This window comes from Bubalus kerabau, chromosome 4 (genome assembly GCF_029407905.1).
Source record: "Bubalus kerabau isolate K-KA32 ecotype Philippines breed swamp buffalo chromosome 4, PCC_UOA_SB_1v2, whole genome shotgun sequence".
In the NCBI taxonomy this organism is placed as follows: Eukaryota; Metazoa; Chordata; class Mammalia; order Artiodactyla; family Bovidae; genus Bubalus; species Bubalus kerabau.
Genome location: NC_073627.1, coordinates 53586113 through 53602727, shown reverse-complemented (window position 1 = coordinate 53602727; position 16615 = coordinate 53586113). Strand labels below are relative to the sequence as shown.

Genomic DNA, 16615 nt, shown 5'->3' with positions numbered 1-16615 from the left:
CAAATCATCACTGAAACCAGCTGTATGTAATCCATGTGAATTATTTTAATAGTTAATTCAAGAAAGTCCATGGCACTATACAAAAAGCAAAATCATGAACATTAAAGCTGAGGACAGGATTGTATGTATGATGTCCACAAAGAAAAGGAATTTGTCTTTTATTCTCAATGACTGCTAATCATACTACAGAGAATAACAGTACTAAAATATTTCATCCTCAGTAAATTCGTCTTCCTTAGAAAATTCTGATTGTACAGGTAAAATATAACATTTATAGCTTTCATTTAAAAATACAAATTTTAGGAAAAAATTTAAGATTTTTAGAATGGGAATTATAAAAGTCAATGCTAAATAAAATTCTACTTTCAGGTAATGTGTATCTTAAAATATTATGAAAAATACTCTTTATTCTGAAAACAGTGTCTGGAAAGAATACCTGAATTCCTCTAAAACCACTAGCTGTATTACCCAATTGTCATTTGGTAACATTAACAAGAAAACACATTTACAATTGAACACTGCCATCATAAGTCAAATAAGGATAGAATAAATGTTTCATATGCATGAACATTTATATAATATAGGATCTTTCATTTAATATTTTGATAAACTGGACTACACACTTATTAACTATAATACTCTAAAACCATTTGGGAACATTTTCCTTACCTTCCAGCCCTGAAAATCCATTCTAATGTCTTTACCAGTAGTCACTGTAACCAAATAAAGTTAGTGTTTTGTGGCCTTAATATTAAGTTGAAAACTTAATATATTTGAAGGTGTGATGAAGTGGCTCCATCTTTCCATTTGTTTATATGGTCTGAAATCACAGTTCTGCACAACGGACATGTTTTTTCTCTGTTAAACCATAAGGTAATGCACTCTTCACAAAATATATGCTGTAAGGGAATTAAGAACTTTTTATAGTTGGCAACATTTTAACTTTAAATTCATCACATTGCAGAAAAACAGTTCATTTTACAAGCAAGACAACAAAGTATAACATTCAAGAACACAGAGTGTTAGTGGCAGAGACAAATACTGTGACTCGTCCTATCCACCTAACCACCTTTAATAAAATACAAGTTATGTTTAGGTGATGACTTTAAGATCAAGGATAATGAATAAAAGGGGCTTCCCTGGTAAAGAATCTGCCTGCCAACACAAGAGATGAGGGCTCAATCCCTGGTTGGGAAGATCCTCTGGAGAAGGAAATAGCAGCCCACACCTGTCTTGCCTGGGAAATCCCGCAGGCAGAGGAGCCTGGCTGGCTGTAGTCCACGGGGTTGCAGAAGACTCAGACACAACTTGGAAACCAGATGACAACAACATAATGACTAACAGCTTAATACAATCTTTGAGAGTTATAGGAATAATAGGAAATGGCCTTATACAATCCAGTAACCCGCTGGTATTCTTAAAGACTAGTATTCTGTTATTAAAAATAGTGTGTTTTCCAGTCACTTTGGTATCCTGTTTGCGATCCCTTCATACACGCTTCTACATAAAAACTATTAGAACATAAGGGACAAAACTTAGCTAACCTACCAAACCCCCAATCACAAGAAATTCACAGTATGTGCCCTGAATGCTAGTTTCTGCTAAACAATATACATATTTTTTCCCTGAAAATTAACATAAATGTGACTTTTGCAAGTCCAGAGAAGTGCTGTATTAAGGTTGCTTAAAAATAGAGTTACCTGACAGATGAGAAGAAGTGGCTTTTGAAATTCAGCTTGACATATTGAACAAATATCATCCACATCTGAACACTGTCTCTTGCTGGCAGGGACTCCGTAACTCTATATAAAGATAAGGTTCTGTTCCTTAAATACATAGGTGATAACTGTATTTCTCAAATCTCCAAGGAACTAGGCATTTGAAAACTTTCCCAAAGGATATAAACATTTCAAAGCTGATCTATGTATGCAGAATCATGTCTGCATCAAGGTGAACTCATTACGTTATACATAAACAGAATCTTGGAAGATTGTTAGATTCGTTGGATTCCCAAATAATGATAGTGCTTGAAATTCAAATGGTTTAACAGACCAAGCAATGTGAAATACAAGAATTATGCAATCTATATTCATGTACTATGTGACCCAATATTGCCAAATTGAGCCCACTTACTACCTATGACACTGGTTTAAAGTCAATGCTGAGCTTGTTTGGCTGAATGTAACTCATGTAGAGACTGCTTTAGATATCTGTGCTCCACATTGGAGATTGATTCAATAGGTCCAGATATACCAATAAGGTAACCCAGAAATCTAATTTTTGAAAGCTTTCCACATGAGTTCAATATGAAGAAGGTTTGGGGGGGACCACTAAACAGTGTCCTGCCACTAAATCTAAAATTAATTTTAATTATCATCTTTATCACAAAACCCAGCATTTAGTACTAGCAAAGAATGGTAAAATTTTACAAAAGAACTGTAATTGCAAAACGTCACTTGGGTAGCACTCTACTGTCAAAACTCAACACACATCTTTGAATTTCCTTTTCTGAAGTCCTAAAAACAGTTTCTGATCTTGTTAAGATCTTATAACTTCCTTACAAATTCAGTATAATTTAGTCATTAACGGGGTATGAAAAATGTTATAAATGAGATCATCTTTCTGTAGAAATGATGTGGAAAAGGGAGCTCAGGAAAAGAACACGCAAGTTTCAGTCATAGTCATCAGACCAAAAGTATGACATGACTTAGCAACCGAGGCTATGATCTAAACTTACTTTCAAAAGTTAACAAAATCAAAGGATATAAATAGAAAATTAAAATTTTTTGAGATCAGTGATGTTAAAGATTCTAGAAACAAGATACTGATGAATGATCTTGATGCCAATTTCCCTTCAGTAAATGCCATTTAGAAGAGTGCACTGCACATGTGTATGCTGATAAGCTTTTAAAATAGCACTCTTGTCTGGTACAATGCAGACTCCCTTCAAGTGAAAATACCCTGATGGTGACTGCCGAGTCCAGGGGCAACACTAAGGAACATGAGAGTCTCAAGAGTAAAACCGAGTGCTGATGACTGTGCCAGTCTCTTATGCTTCCTGGAGAAAAGACCAAAGGCATTGCAGCTCAAGCTCTGTTAGATTAACTGCTACAGCAGAAGCCTAGTACAATGGACTCGAGCTCAATTCAAAAGCTAAAGTCTGGATTTTATTGTTATCTTTTTAAGGAAAGAAGTCTGAATAGGATGCACTGAAACTTGTTACTATGTTACTATCTTAGGGAAAGGGTGCCCTGGCCAGTTAGTTTAGTCCACTTCATTGGTAAAATCCTGTTGTTTTTTCAAACATCCATTATTAGAGTGGCATTCTTGTAAGTCAGAGTCTCTTGAGTCCTGACCACTTAACTGTTGAAGTACCTAATGGACTCTATAACTGAGAATCAAACTCTGAAATCTGGTGATCACACTTGTATACTGAGAACCTTTGAGGCTAATAAATAGCAAATGAGCCATTATCATTTGAGCTATGACAGACACCCTTTCTCTGCAGTTTGTTACATCAGTAGAATCACTGATGTATAGTAAAGTTATAACTGACAATGGAATCTCAATTTTAAAGTTTACTGATACTGTCAAGAACTTATTTGTGCATACGGAATTCAGTATTGGGGAAATTTTTCCAGTAAGAAAATTCCAAGGGACATTATTTTTGGTAGTAAGCTTTCTTCATGTACCCAATAAATTATAAACACTTTCACAGAAGCTAAATAGGAGTTAATGAAAACACACAAAGCCACTAACTGTGGATTAAAAGAGGAACAAAAGTTCATATGATTTTTGAGGGAATGTTTATAAAAGGTTAAAAATCTCAGGCAATCTGAAAGGGCAAGAGACACACACTCAAATACACAATTACTTCATCAACCATTAGGTGTTGTCAATGCAGAAATTAAGAAACAGGTCACAGAAATAAAACCTCTTTATCATCATAACCTCAAGTGCCAAAGTACTAGAAGTATTTCTAAACAATCATATAAGTCTGCATTTGTAAAACTGCCGAACTAAATTTTATAATGAAGAAAGGTAAAAAGTTTCCTATGATAAAAAATACTTACTGGTCGTGTAACAAATATTCGCAAAACCCGTCTGAAAGTTCTCAGGTGTCCAAAAAAGTCCAGAAGCTGAAAGGGAAAATAAATCCTAATTCATTATTTCAAAGAGCCATCTCTGTTAAACTTAGAGATCAATGCTAATATCAAATACTGCTATTAACAATGCTCATTGCATATCAGAACTAATCATTTCATTCTAAATATACTTAAAATCCAATTATGGGATATTTTACTCAGCTTATCAATTTCAGCCAACTCGTAACCAAAATGAAGTACATCTGAATGCCTAGAGTTACAATCTGGTCAAGACAAATATATACTTAACTAAATCAAAGGCAAGGCAATTTTACCTGGTTCACATGTCCTTAACATATTTAAAGTTTCATAAAGTGACTAAGTTGAGGGGACAGGACAAGATACTCCACTAGTTTGAGAATTATGTACCTGATAGATGCTACTGATGGGGGTGGGTATGTTCTCGTCTACTCATTCTCTCCCTTAGATACTGCATGCTACTCCCCCAATAAAATCTGAGAACCACTGGATTAAGATAAAGATACCTATTTCCTTTTCTCCATTTCTAAGTATAGAATCTGCCATTTATTTCAAACTAGTGATATGAAGATAAACTATAAAACAGTTAAAGACAAAATCAGTTATAGGTAAAATCTGTAAACATTATTACATGAATCATTATAAATGACAAAATTTATTATGTTACTTACTTTTAGTATGAGGTAGAGTAAAGCCAGCAATATCCCAAGACTCCATCTAGTTACATTACCAAACTCCCCATAGCTTATAAGGTAACGAAACCAAACTGGTATGGGAACAAAAGTTCGGTAATACTGACATAATTCTTCTAAAAGCATATACCAATAACCCTAAAAAGGAAGAAAAAAGAAAACAGAGCCAACGAAGCTACTTATATACACAGCACAATTGGACTGAGAGCATCATGAATATATGGCACAATAACACAACTATAAAATTAGTATTCATAATGATTATGACTAACCTCCTCAACTTGGTTCTTAGATGTTACAGTCACTGGTTTGTTTTCAAAAAATTTCTAGAGTGACAGTGAAAATGTTTTATATACAATAAAATATCTTGCTGACTACAAAAATTTAAAGTTTTAACTGAATATGAAAAAACACCAAATAACTGCATATAGTCGGTTATCAATTATCAATTAATAATGCCCTGGAGGAAAGCAGAAGTATAAATGTAAATATTTTCCCATATATGATGTGGGGACTGACTTTTAGATTATTCCAAAGCAAGTACTGTATAATTGATTTTATTGGAACAGATATTTTGTTTCAATAGGTCTGAGATAATATAATAATTAGGTTATTGAGCAAACTGGAAAATTATAAAAAGAATCATTTAAGACTAAATGGATGAGATGGTTGGATGGCATCACCGACTCAATGGACTTGGGTTTAGGTAGACTCCGGGAGTTGGTGATGGACAGGGAGGCCTGGCGTGCTGTGGTTCATGGGGTCGCAAAGTCAGACATGACTGAGTGACTGAACTGAACTGAAGCACTATGGTTTGCTAACATCTTTCCAATAAAACATAGTAGATCTTACCTTGGATTTAAAAGGCATGATCAAAGAAGGCACCAATAAAATAAGGCATTTTAAGCCCATGAAGAGGAATTTCAGAATGAAGTCTGTAATTCCAACAACCCAAAGTACTTCCCAGAAGCTTGAATAGTCCAAAGTAGGATTTAAAAAAATTAAGCTACCAAGAGAAGAAAAACACAAAACTTACTAAAAGCAACATAAAAAGATAAAAACATCAAAACTTACTAAAAGCAACATAAAAAGATAAAAGTGCTGACAGGGGTTCTAAATTTGCTACCAAATAACGGTGGTAAAAAATACGAGTTTGACAAGTGCTAGAGTTTACGTAAAAAGATTATTTTGGTTATTTTAAAGAGACTTTTTAAATGTTTTCATTTCAAATCTTAACTCCTTAAAGAAAACGAAGAGTCTTCCTAACTTGTCATGATGGACATCCTCTAGCCTGTAATCTAAAAAATTCACAAATAATAGATATATGTCATTCTCTCCTTAACCAACTCCAGTCAGGATTCTCATCCCTCCTTTCCAGTGAACTGCTTCTGTCAAGATCATCAACTCCCTCCCTCTTGCTAAATTTGAAGGTCACTTTTTCCATTTTCCCTCCTTGAAATATTTTCTGCCTAGACTTCTGACACCACTCTCTTGGAGTTGCTCTCATATGGTCTAGTTGTTCTTAATGATTGCTTCTTAAGTCTACTTTGCTGCTACTTCTCTGGCTAATCGTGGGCACTGTCCAGTCCTAGGCCTTCTTCTCGGTCTGTACTTTCTTTCCCTGGTTCGTCTTGTCAAGTTCCATGTTTTAAAATATCCACCATGTGCTGATAACACCAAAATTTACAGCTCTAACCTCTACTCTGAGCTTATGACAAATAACTATAATCATTTTAACAGTTCTACATGGCCTCTCAAACTTAACATGTTCAAAACAAAATTACTGATTTTCCTTCAAAACCACTTCCTTCCCCAGTCTTTCCTAGCCCAGTAAATGGCACCACCATCCAGCCAGTTGCTTAAGACTAAAAAAACCCAGGCATCACCCTTGATTCTTCCCCTCACCCACCCACCCAATCCAATCTGAGTGTATCAGCTACACCTACAAACTATATCCCAGATTTGTCCACATCTCTCCAATACCACTGAAACCCAGATTTCTAGTTATCTGATTAAAGCTGAAAATTCAGAACACTTCCATCTGACATGGAAACTGATCAACTACTGTTCTTTAGCAAGTTTTCTCCTAGAAACAAATATCAAGTGTTCTCATCACATATACACACAAGAAGGTAACTAAGGGAGGTGATGGATATGTTAACTTGATTGTGGTAATCACTTCACAATGTATACATATATCAAAACATGTTGTATATTTTAAATATATACAATATTTGTCAAAGGTCACCAACAACAATCTAATGGTATTTAGTAACTATTGATTATATAAGTAAAAATTTTAGTATCAAAAGTTATTTATTGAGCACTTGCTATGAGGCAAGGCACTGGGTATAAAACATGAATAAATCACTTTAAGCTCACTAACCTAGAACTAGACAAATATGTAAAAATTGAACTCCAACAGTAAGTATGTGCAAATAAAACTTTACAAAGTGCTATGGAATATATGATTATATAAAAATATGTGATTGTGCACTTGGGCCTCTAATTACCTGTAATAAAGTGACTGAGAATGAAAGGTGTAATATAAAAGAACAGAAGATCCTGCTAAGAATACCAGTAACCAAGCACACTGAATCTTTGAGCACCTTTCCTGAAAAATAAATAATTTTATAATTCATTACTTTGAATTATGCCAGAATTTTAAATATCATTTAACTATTTTACTTTAATGACTAATTTATTAACTTAAAATGTTTTAATAGATTAATTTATCTTAATAAAAATATAGATTTTTTGTTAAATTGTACATATCATTCTATTTTATATAGCTTTAATGAACAAAACACAAATTTAAACAGATTTTTAAAATACCAGCTTCCTCATTGTGTAACAACATTACCTATGTTTCAAAGCCAAATCTTCTACAAACTGACATAAAGAACCCACCTAAATGAAAACTTTACTTCTGTAGCTCCCTATATTTGCCTTCCTAACAAAACAGGTGTGTAGAAAATGCATTAAGTTATCAGGGTTTATAATTTTAAAAATTCTCCTACAATTCAGTAAGAATTTGTTTTTAATCTGTTTTATAATTAAGTTTTAATTACTAGTTTAATTAAGTTTTACTAGTTTTAAACCCTAAATTAAACTTTTATGGTTTGATAGGTTGTAACTACAAATTTTCAGGTCAAAATATATGATTCTTTATACAGATATAACCCTTTAAAAGTTGCTTGAAGATGAAATTTTATAAACTAATCCTGTTTTTGCAATAATTTACAAGAATAGGACTGTGACAATAATTAAGAAAAAACTTGTTGGGTTTAGTTTTCTTTAAGTAAGAGAAACCTAAATAATTCAATACCCATTTGTTCAATGTACACTTTTAAGCATTTTAAATCTTCGAGTACAATGGCTGAATTTTTAAATAATGGTCATATTACTTAGTATAGTCAAATTAACTTAAAACATGAAGGCACTTGACAAATCAGACCATATGGTGATCTGTCTAGGTTTTAATCCTTCTGTCTAGCTTTTATTTATCAGGAACCCAACATACAAAGAAAATACGGTGAAACAATTCAGTATTAGGACAAATCATTTATTCCAGGTCATTTAGATAACAACATTTAATATGGATGTTACATTATACCTATTTAAATTTATCAAATAAGCTATCTTAATTCCTATTTCTCTCAAAATGAGCATATAATTCTACAGGGAAAAACATTTAATGATTTTTTAGTTGCTGGTTATACTTACTCTTAGAAAAACCTGATTTACAATGCTTTTGTTTGCATATATAAAAGTTGTAAGCAGCCCAATTCCAAGAGAAATTCCTGTTAGAAAATAAGGTCCAGTTAATTGAAATTTAAAAAAAAAAGAGCTAACATAATGACATGATTTTAAAGGAAGCATACACAATTTTAAAAGCTAACAGAAAATAAGAAACTGAAATGCATGAAGTAGATTACCAATAGACAGAGAATTAGCTGAATATAGCAATGAAACAACTCAATGCTTTTATCATACCCTACCTGTTGTATGCTGCATAACAAGTTTGACACCCAGAATCAAAATATATGGAAGACTCTTCTGCAACCACTTGAAGAGATACCGGAATTCTGAGAAGGAGCTGCTACCATGATCTCCATACTCCATGTCGCTATCATCAGGTTGCCTGGCTTCACTGTGGGTGTGACTCCGTAAGCGACTATGGGTACATCCATGGGTACAGCTGTGGACACCTGACCTTGTATTTCTGGAGCTTGGATTTTCAGCACATTCTTTAGGTAGGGAGCTTATCTGGATATGAACATCTCCAGAATAAAGACAGGCAGCTTCTCCTGTCAGTCTTGTTTGGACACACTGGGAGGCTGAGGCGTCCTCACTGCCTGCAGCTCCTGAAGGGCTGTGCAGTTGACTACAATTGGCTTGCATGGCCCTTGAATACTTGTTCTGTGATTTCTTTGCTTCACGGCTCTGTCTCCTAAAAAGCAAAGAGCAGAAACTATCTAAGTGAACGGTTAAGTACAGGCAATAATGTGGCTCACTAGGAATTGGTTCTTCGCTAAAGGAGAGGCTGGTAATCACAGCAGATGAGTTATTTTCAGGTTATCGAGCACTCCTCACTAGACTCCTCCTTCCTCCCCACTGACGCGAAGGCGCCGCTACCCTGTGCAAACTATCTTTCAGGGAACATCTGCCCCAGAAAAAGTTGCCCTTCAGATGCCTCCAGTTCTCTGACAGAAGGAACTGGCAAAATACTCAAAGTATGGGTGCCCAGCAGATGTTAGCAGTACTAATAGTACTCATTCATACTAGAACACTCAGTACATTTACTCCGCTCAACTAGAAGAATCTGTTTTTTTAATGCTAGGAAGAAAACATCAAATCTTAACTCCGTATTAAGCAACATATCAAGCAACATCATGCGTAACTGATACTAATAATAAACATTTCATTTAGGTGACCTACAAATTTCCTTTTATGCTGAAACAGCTTTCCCGAAGCTAATAAGTTTCCAATAATAATTAACACCAAGAAATATTACCCTTCCCTGCCACCCTCAAAAATATCTTTAAGACTTTGGGAGTCACCGTGTAATTGCTAAACGACTATTCTGAATAAGGATAATTACGTAGTCTGCACATTAAAAATGCGACTCTGGAGGGGTGGGAAATCCGGCAAGAAAACATCGGCATCCAAAGATCCCTAAATGACGAGTGTGGGTGGCCGTCAGAATCCAGTTGAAAAGCAGAGCTTTTCTGCCGTTTCCGTAGGAGGAAGCTGGGGTTAACGTCAGGGCAAGTTCCGTGTCATTCTATTTCATTTCTAGGTCTGAAAAAAAAACTTTTTTTCAGCGACTGTTGGGCGGTTTGGTTTTTAGTGCTCTTCACCAAAGGCTTTCACCGATGCTCCAACGCCACGACTGCCATTTACTTCCTCCAATCTCTGGAGACACCGACGCCGGATGGGTCAGTTTCAGCGTCTTTTTCCATAAATAAAACCCGAGAACCCTCCCACTTTCCTTCAAGCATGAAGCAAGAAAGGGGAGAGAAAGGGAAGAAAAGTAAAATGCAAACGGCTCTTCCGGAATCTCCAGGATAGATTTTTCCACCCACGTTCGAGCTTCGAGTGCCTCTGTTATTCTCCCCAGCGCCCATTTCGCCGCGGCCCCTCGCCTCCTTCGCCCGCTTCCCCCAGGCCTGACCTCTCATGACGATGAGCGGACCGAGGCCCAGGCAGCGACGGCAGGAACAGCGGGAAACGCCGTCTCGAGGCCTTCGGTCAGAGCCATCACCTTCAGACCCCGTCGCCGGCAACTCTGGCCCAGCTCGGCGACGGCGCGCGCGCTCCCGGACGTCCTCACGTGCGCGCGCCCCGCGACGCGCCGACGGCCGGGCTGCGACGGCGGGGCGGGGCGGAGGCCGCCGGTGGGTGTGGGCTGTGCAGAGAGGCGTGCGGCGGAGGACCGGCCGCGGGCGTCGGCGTTCAACAATCAGCGTACGTGCGTCTGTTTGGGGCCTCCCGAACCTGCCCTCGAGGGAGGAGCCTGCAATTGGGGGCGGACCTGGTCCCGCCCCGGCTCGCCCTGTCTCTGGAGGCTGCTCTGCCCTTTGGTCGCTTGGCTCGCGTCCGGCGACGCGTGAGGGGGAAGAGCCACGTTGGCGAGGGTCGGCGCGCCCCTGAGAGGGCGGGACGGGGCGGGAGCGTTCTGGTGTCGGCCACCTCAGCTGACCCACTTGTGAAGTTGTAACTGAACTGGGTTTTTGTTACATTCCTAAAGTTGCTCTGTGAGAACGAGGCCCTGGCGAAACCTGAGGAGATCAGGAGCAGAGAGAAGTAGGGGATGGTTTGGGAGAGAACGGGGTTGGTGTAAGTATCAATAGAAGTTAAGAGTTTAAAAACCCTGTGGGGTGTAGAGAACCCTGTACTATCTTCGCGGTAATTGTTAACCTAAAACTGTTTTAAAATAAAAGATTTATTAAGGAAAACTTTAAACAAAAGAAACACAAAAAGTCCTTGCCTCTTGTTCCCGAGCCAAAATATATCATAAATGATATTTAATTGTATTCTATGAATCTGCCCCATTCGCGACAACTACCAATAGTACTTTGAACCTTAAGTTTTTTTAATTTCCAGAAGTTGACGTCAAGTAAATCTTGGTGGTCTTTCTATAGGTCTTGAAATTAAATATTCCATGCTGCTGGTGAGCTGTTCAGTCTTTCCTCACTAGAGGATAAATTTCATACATACGCGCACATGTCATGAATTGAAAATCTAGTGGGAAAAGTGATACTTTTTTTTTTTTTTTAATTTGGTCTCGGTTTAAATGGGGACTTCCCTGGTGGCTCAGACGGTAAAGGAGACCCGGGTTCGATCCGGGTAGGGAAGATCCCCTGGAGAAGGAAATGGCAACCCACTCCAGTACTCTTGCCTGGAGAAATCCATGGGTGGACGAGCCTGATGGGCTACAGTCCATGGGGCCGCAAAGAGTCGGACACGACTGAGCGACTTCACTTTCACTTTTCTGCTTTAAAACCATTTAAAACTATTCACAACATGGCTCAGAGGATTAAGAATCTGCCTGCGGTGGAAGAGACCCAGGTTGGATTCCTGGGTGGGGAAGATTCCCTGGAAAAGGGAATGGCCACCCACTCCAGAATTCTTGCCTGGGAAATCCCATGGACAGAGGAGCCTGGTGGGCTGCAGTCCATGGGGTGGCAGAGAGTCTGACACAACTGAACCACTAACACACACAGCTTACACAACAGCTTTGCCCAAGTTAGTTTGATGGCGTGTGAATTTTGAGGCTCCTTAATCATGAAATTGTGTGCACCTTATTTCCTCGTGTATCAGAGTACAGTTGAACTCACTATTTAACCTGAATTAACCACTTTGAGGATATGCTTAAATCAGATTATTTTTATTACCAAACCATTTCTTTTGGTTAAAAAGGCATTCCCCCTCCTTCCCACAACAGGTGTTAGATGTACTTCCCATTGTCAATTAAGATATTGCTAGATATTTTTGTTTGTTTTGGTTTTCGTTTTCTGTTCGTTTTTTTGATATATGGCTCCATGAACTTCACAAAGTCTTCATGACAAATTAGGTTCCTTTGTCAGAAAGTCTTAATCTGTTTGGGTTGCAGTAAGAATATGGCCTGGATGGCTTATAAACCACAAATTTATTTCTCACAGCTCAAGAGGCTGGGAAGTTCAAGATCAAGGTGTAGGCAGATTTGATGTCTGGTGAGTTCCTGCTTCCTGGATTATAGATAGTTTTGTCTCTGGCTGTGTCCTCACATGGTGGGAAGGTGGTGGAGCTTTGGAAACTCTTTTATAAGGACACTAATCACCTTCATGAGAGCCCTTTCTTAATGCTCTATCTACTGCCACCTCTTTATACTTTGCCAACAAAGGTCCATCTAGTCAGGGCTATGGTTTTTCCAGTGGTCATGTATGGATGTTAGAGTTGGACTGTGAAGAAAGCTGAGTGCCGAAGAATTGATGCTTTTGAACTGTAGTGTTGGAGAAGACTCTTGAGAGTCCCTTGGACTGCAAGGAGATCCAACCAGTCCATTCTAAAGGAGATCAGTCCTGCGTGTTCTTTGGAAGGAATGATGCTAAAGCTGAAACTCCAGTACTTGGGCCACCTCATACGAAGAGTTGACTCATTGGAAAAGACTGATGCTGGGAGGGATTGGGGGCAGGAGGAGAAGGGGACGACAGAGGATGAGATGGCTGGATGGCATCACTGTCTCAATGGACGTGAGTCTGAGTGAACTCTGAAAGTTGGTGATGGACAGGGAGGCCTGGCGTGCTGCAATTCATGGGGTCTCAAAGATTTGGACACGACTGAGCAACTGAACTGAACTGAACTGAGCCTCTTTATACTATCACATTGTGGATAAGGTTTCAACATAGGAATTTTGTGGGGGGACACAAGAATTAGGTATGTAGCAAAGGCTGAAGCCAAGCTCTGGGTTATAATGAATTTTTAAGGAAACTTATTTATGTAGTATATTATATCATTCCTACTACACCATGGATATTTTTATTTTAAACTTTAACATTTATGAGAATTTAGGAAACAGAAAAAATAGACTCACATAATCCAGCTACCACCACAATGAGGCATCAATATGTTTTAGTACACTGATAATTTTAGTACATTTGCAAATTTTGTACATTTATATACCTTAATATAATGTTTAAATTCTCATTTTAACATATTTATAATTTATTGAAGGTATGCTAGTTCATATTGAAAGTTTTGGTATACTTGAAACCGCATTCCACTCGACTGAAAAGTAACATTTGAAGAAGAGTACTGAGTTAATGACAAGATTTGACAGTGACAGACTTATCTGATAAATTTTCTTTCCACTGTCATCTAGAATGTTGGAAATGGATGTTTTAATTGATAAACTCAAAAACATTTGTTGAGTACTTACTGTCAAAAATTATAGTAGATTGTTGGAGATCTAGACATTAAAAAAGACATAATCCCCATCCCACAGTGAAATATGTGGTTAGACAGGTCTTCAAGCAAGTAATTATAGTATATTGGAATAAACACTATAATTGAAGACTGTGTGAGGTGCAGTGGATGCAAGAAGTGGGAGCGTTTAACTTTGCCAGGCAAGAAATGCCTTATTAAATCTGTGATATTTAAGATGAACATTGGACTTTCCTGGCAATCCAGTGGTTAAGACTCTGCACTTCCATTGCAGGGGCCATGGGTTCATCCCCTGGTCAGGGAACTAAGATCCCATATGCTACATTGTGTGGCCAAAGACAAAAAAGTTGCATATTGAAGATTAAGTTGAAGTCTACCAGGATGTAAGTAGTAATAGGACATTTCAGATGAAAGCAGTATGTGTAATGTCATGGTATTGTAATTGCACAGAAATTGAGGGACTTAGTTTTTTTGTTTCTGAAAGAGTAGGGTGCAAATGAGGAAAGAGTAAGAGTAAATAGGGGCTAGAAAATGAAAGATTTTGTGGGTCTCATTTAGGAATTTATTTTAGTTTATTCACATGGCGAAAGAGAAGCTCTTAAGTTTCAAGCAGCAGAATTATGTGGCCCGATTTGTATTTTTCCAGAAAATTCTCATGCTAGTAACTTACAGCAATGCAAGCTTAATTGGGAGACTGTTACAAGTAGTAGAGTAGGACATGAGAAGGTCTTGAACTTCTCAGTGAAGTGGGATTCTAGAGGAAGAATGAGTATGGAGAGAGGAGATAGAGTCAATCGGATTAAGGGTGGTAGATAGTTACACTTCTCTTCTCGAGCTAGTTTTCCATACCTGCTGCTGCTGCTGCTGCTAAGTCGCTTCAATCCTGTCCGACTCTGTGCGACCCCATAGACGGCAGCCCACCAGGCTCCCCTGTCCCTGGGATGCTCCAGGCAAGAACACTGGAGTGGGTTGCCATTTCCTTCTCCAGTGCATGAAAGTGAAAGTGAAGTCGCTCAGCAGTGTCCGACTCTTCGTGACTCCATGGAATGCAGCCCACCAGGCTCCTCCATCCATGGGATTTTCCAGGCAAGAGTACTGGAGTGGGGTGCCATTGTCTTCTCCGGTTTCCATTCATACCAGTACCCGTATCCTTGGGTAGGCTTTTTCCAGGCTAACTCATGCAACTTACTCTGGCTACTGAGATACTGGGATGAAAGCAATTATAATTTAGCAGAGGCTTGCAAAACATTTGCATTTTGGGACTTGCCCTCTTGTTGCTGGCAACTCTTCTATCACCATGTAATCAAATTAGGGCTAGCCTCCTAGAAGATGAAGGGCTACTTGAAGAGAGTCCACACGTGTCTTAACCATCTTGGCCTCCTCAGTTGTGGCCCCAGACACATGTGTGAGACCATCCTAGACCATCTAACTCCAACTAAGATGATTCAGACCAGAATAATCAGCCAATCAACCCACAGAATCACAGGAAATAATAAATATTTTGCTTTAAGCCTCCAGATTCAGAGCAGTTTCTTTCATAATAAGAGCTAACTGATACCCTAAGTGACCAAGTAGATGTGAAGTGGGAAAGAAGTGTAAGATGAATCCCCAGTTTGTTCCTTGGGTGGATGGATAAATCAGTAGGAATGCTATAAATATGAGAACAAGTATAAATATTAGAATGAGTCATAGATCATAGGAAATGCATTTTTTATAAAAGGCCCAAGTTTGGAGGGATAACAATACCTTCAGCTTTGGAGGTACTCAATCTTAGGAGTCCATGGGACATACAGGTGAAGATATCCAGTTGGCAGTTGAATATAAAGATCTGGAGATAGAAAATTTGGAGTAAAAGCTGTAGCTATGAATAACATTACTTATTCTCATTTATTAGTTTTTAGAACTCTTTTCCTTGGTATTTTAGACAGTGTTGTCTACAAATAGAGACAACCTCTTCCTTTTCAGTCTGTGTGTCTTTCTTTATCATTTTTGCTGTAATTTTCATCACATGTTGAATAGGAAGGGTTCATGAATATTCATTGCAATATTCATTGGAAGGACTGATACTGAAGCTGAAACCCTGGTACTTTGGCCACCTGATACGAAGAACTGACTCATTGGAAAAGACCCTGATCTGGGGAAAGATTGAAAACAGGAGGAGAAGGGGATGACAGAGGATGAGATGGTTGGATAGCATCATTGACGCTATGGACATGAGTTTGATTAAACTCTCAGAGTTGGCGATGGACAGGGAGGCCTGGTGTGCTGCAGTCCATGGGGTCACAAAGGACTGGACACGACTGAGTGACTGAACTGAATTGAGGAAGAGTTAGAGTAGACATCCTTGCCTTGTTCTTGATTTAGGAGGGAAGGCATTCAGTCTTTCACTATTATGTTAGCTGTCAGTTCAGTTTAGTCGCTCAGTCATGTCCGACTCTTTGCAACCCCATAAATTGCAGCATGCCAGGCCTCCCTGTCCATCACCAACTCCTGGAGTTTACTCAAACTCATGTCCATAGAGTCAGTGATGCCATCCAGCCATCTCATCCTCTGTTGTTCCCTTCTCCTCCTGCCCCCAGTCCCTCCCAGAGTCTTTTCCAATGAGTCAACTCTTCGCATGAGGTGGGCAAAGTACTGGAATTTCAGCTTTAGCATCACTCTTTCCAAAGAACACCCAGGACTGATCTCCTTTAGGATGGACTGGTTGGATCTCCTTGCAGTCCAAGGGACTCTCAAGAGTCTTCTCCAACACCACAGTTCAAAAGCATCAATTCTTCAGCACTCAGCTTTCTTCACAGTCCAACTCTCACATCCATACATGACTACTGGAAAAACCATAGCCTTGACTAGACGGACCTTTGTTGGCAAAGT

At 38.5% G+C, this 16615-nt stretch overlaps 1 protein-coding gene and 1 long non-coding RNA gene across 4 annotated transcripts in view; one reads left to right on the top strand and one right to left on the bottom strand.

Annotated features, from left to right (window-relative positions):
* Nucleotides 1-21: 21 nt before the first annotated feature.
* RNFT1 (ring finger protein, transmembrane 1) lies at nt 22-10649 on the bottom strand. Of its 2 annotated transcripts, XM_055577466.1 has the most exons (10): nt 10494-10648; nt 9921-10120; nt 8818-9269; nt 8543-8619; nt 7330-7430; nt 5669-5822; nt 4796-4954; nt 4074-4139; nt 1701-1802; nt 22-899 (listed from the first exon to the last, which is right to left on the bottom strand). In XM_055577466.1, exons 3-10 carry the CDS (start codon nt 9218-9220, stop codon nt 765-767), a joined length of 1197 nt encoding a protein of 398 aa, XP_055433441.1. In that variant the 5' UTR covers nt 9221-9269; nt 9921-10120; nt 10494-10648; the 3' UTR covers nt 22-764. The 2 variants fall into 2 exon arrangements, with proteins under 2 accessions (XP_055433441.1, XP_055433440.1); XM_055577465.1 differs by lacking the exon at nt 9921-10120 and having other exon boundaries at nt 10494-10649.
* Nucleotides 10650-10695: 46 nt separating this feature from the next.
* The window catches only part of LOC129649715 (uncharacterized), a 30777-nt gene continuing 24857 nt past the window's right edge, over nt 10696-16615 (top strand). The window contains exons 1-2 of one of the 2 annotated variants that reach the window (XR_008713224.1): nt 10719-10786; nt 12484-12534. This is a non-coding gene — a long non-coding RNA (uncharacterized LOC129649715). Of the gene's footprint in view, nt 11159-12483; nt 12535-16615 lie in introns of both variants that reach the window. The other variant, XR_008713223.1, reaches the window with a different exon arrangement.

What these genes read in the sequence shown, in the direction of transcription:
- RNFT1 (XM_055577465.1), bottom strand. Translation starts at nt 9,220, where the DNA reads ATGCAAGCCAATTGTAGTCAACTGCACAGCCCTTCAGGAGCTGCAGGC. An exon ending in TGTTATGCAGCATACAACAG is followed by an intron (nt 8,620 to 8,817) that starts GTAGGGTATGAT and finishes ATTTTCTAACAG; the next exon opens with GAATTTCTCTTGGAATTGGG. An exon ending in CACTTCTTCTCATCTGTCAG is followed by an intron (nt 900 to 1,700) that starts GTAACTCTATTT and finishes ATTCCCTTACAG; the next exon opens with CATATATTTTGTGAAGAGTG.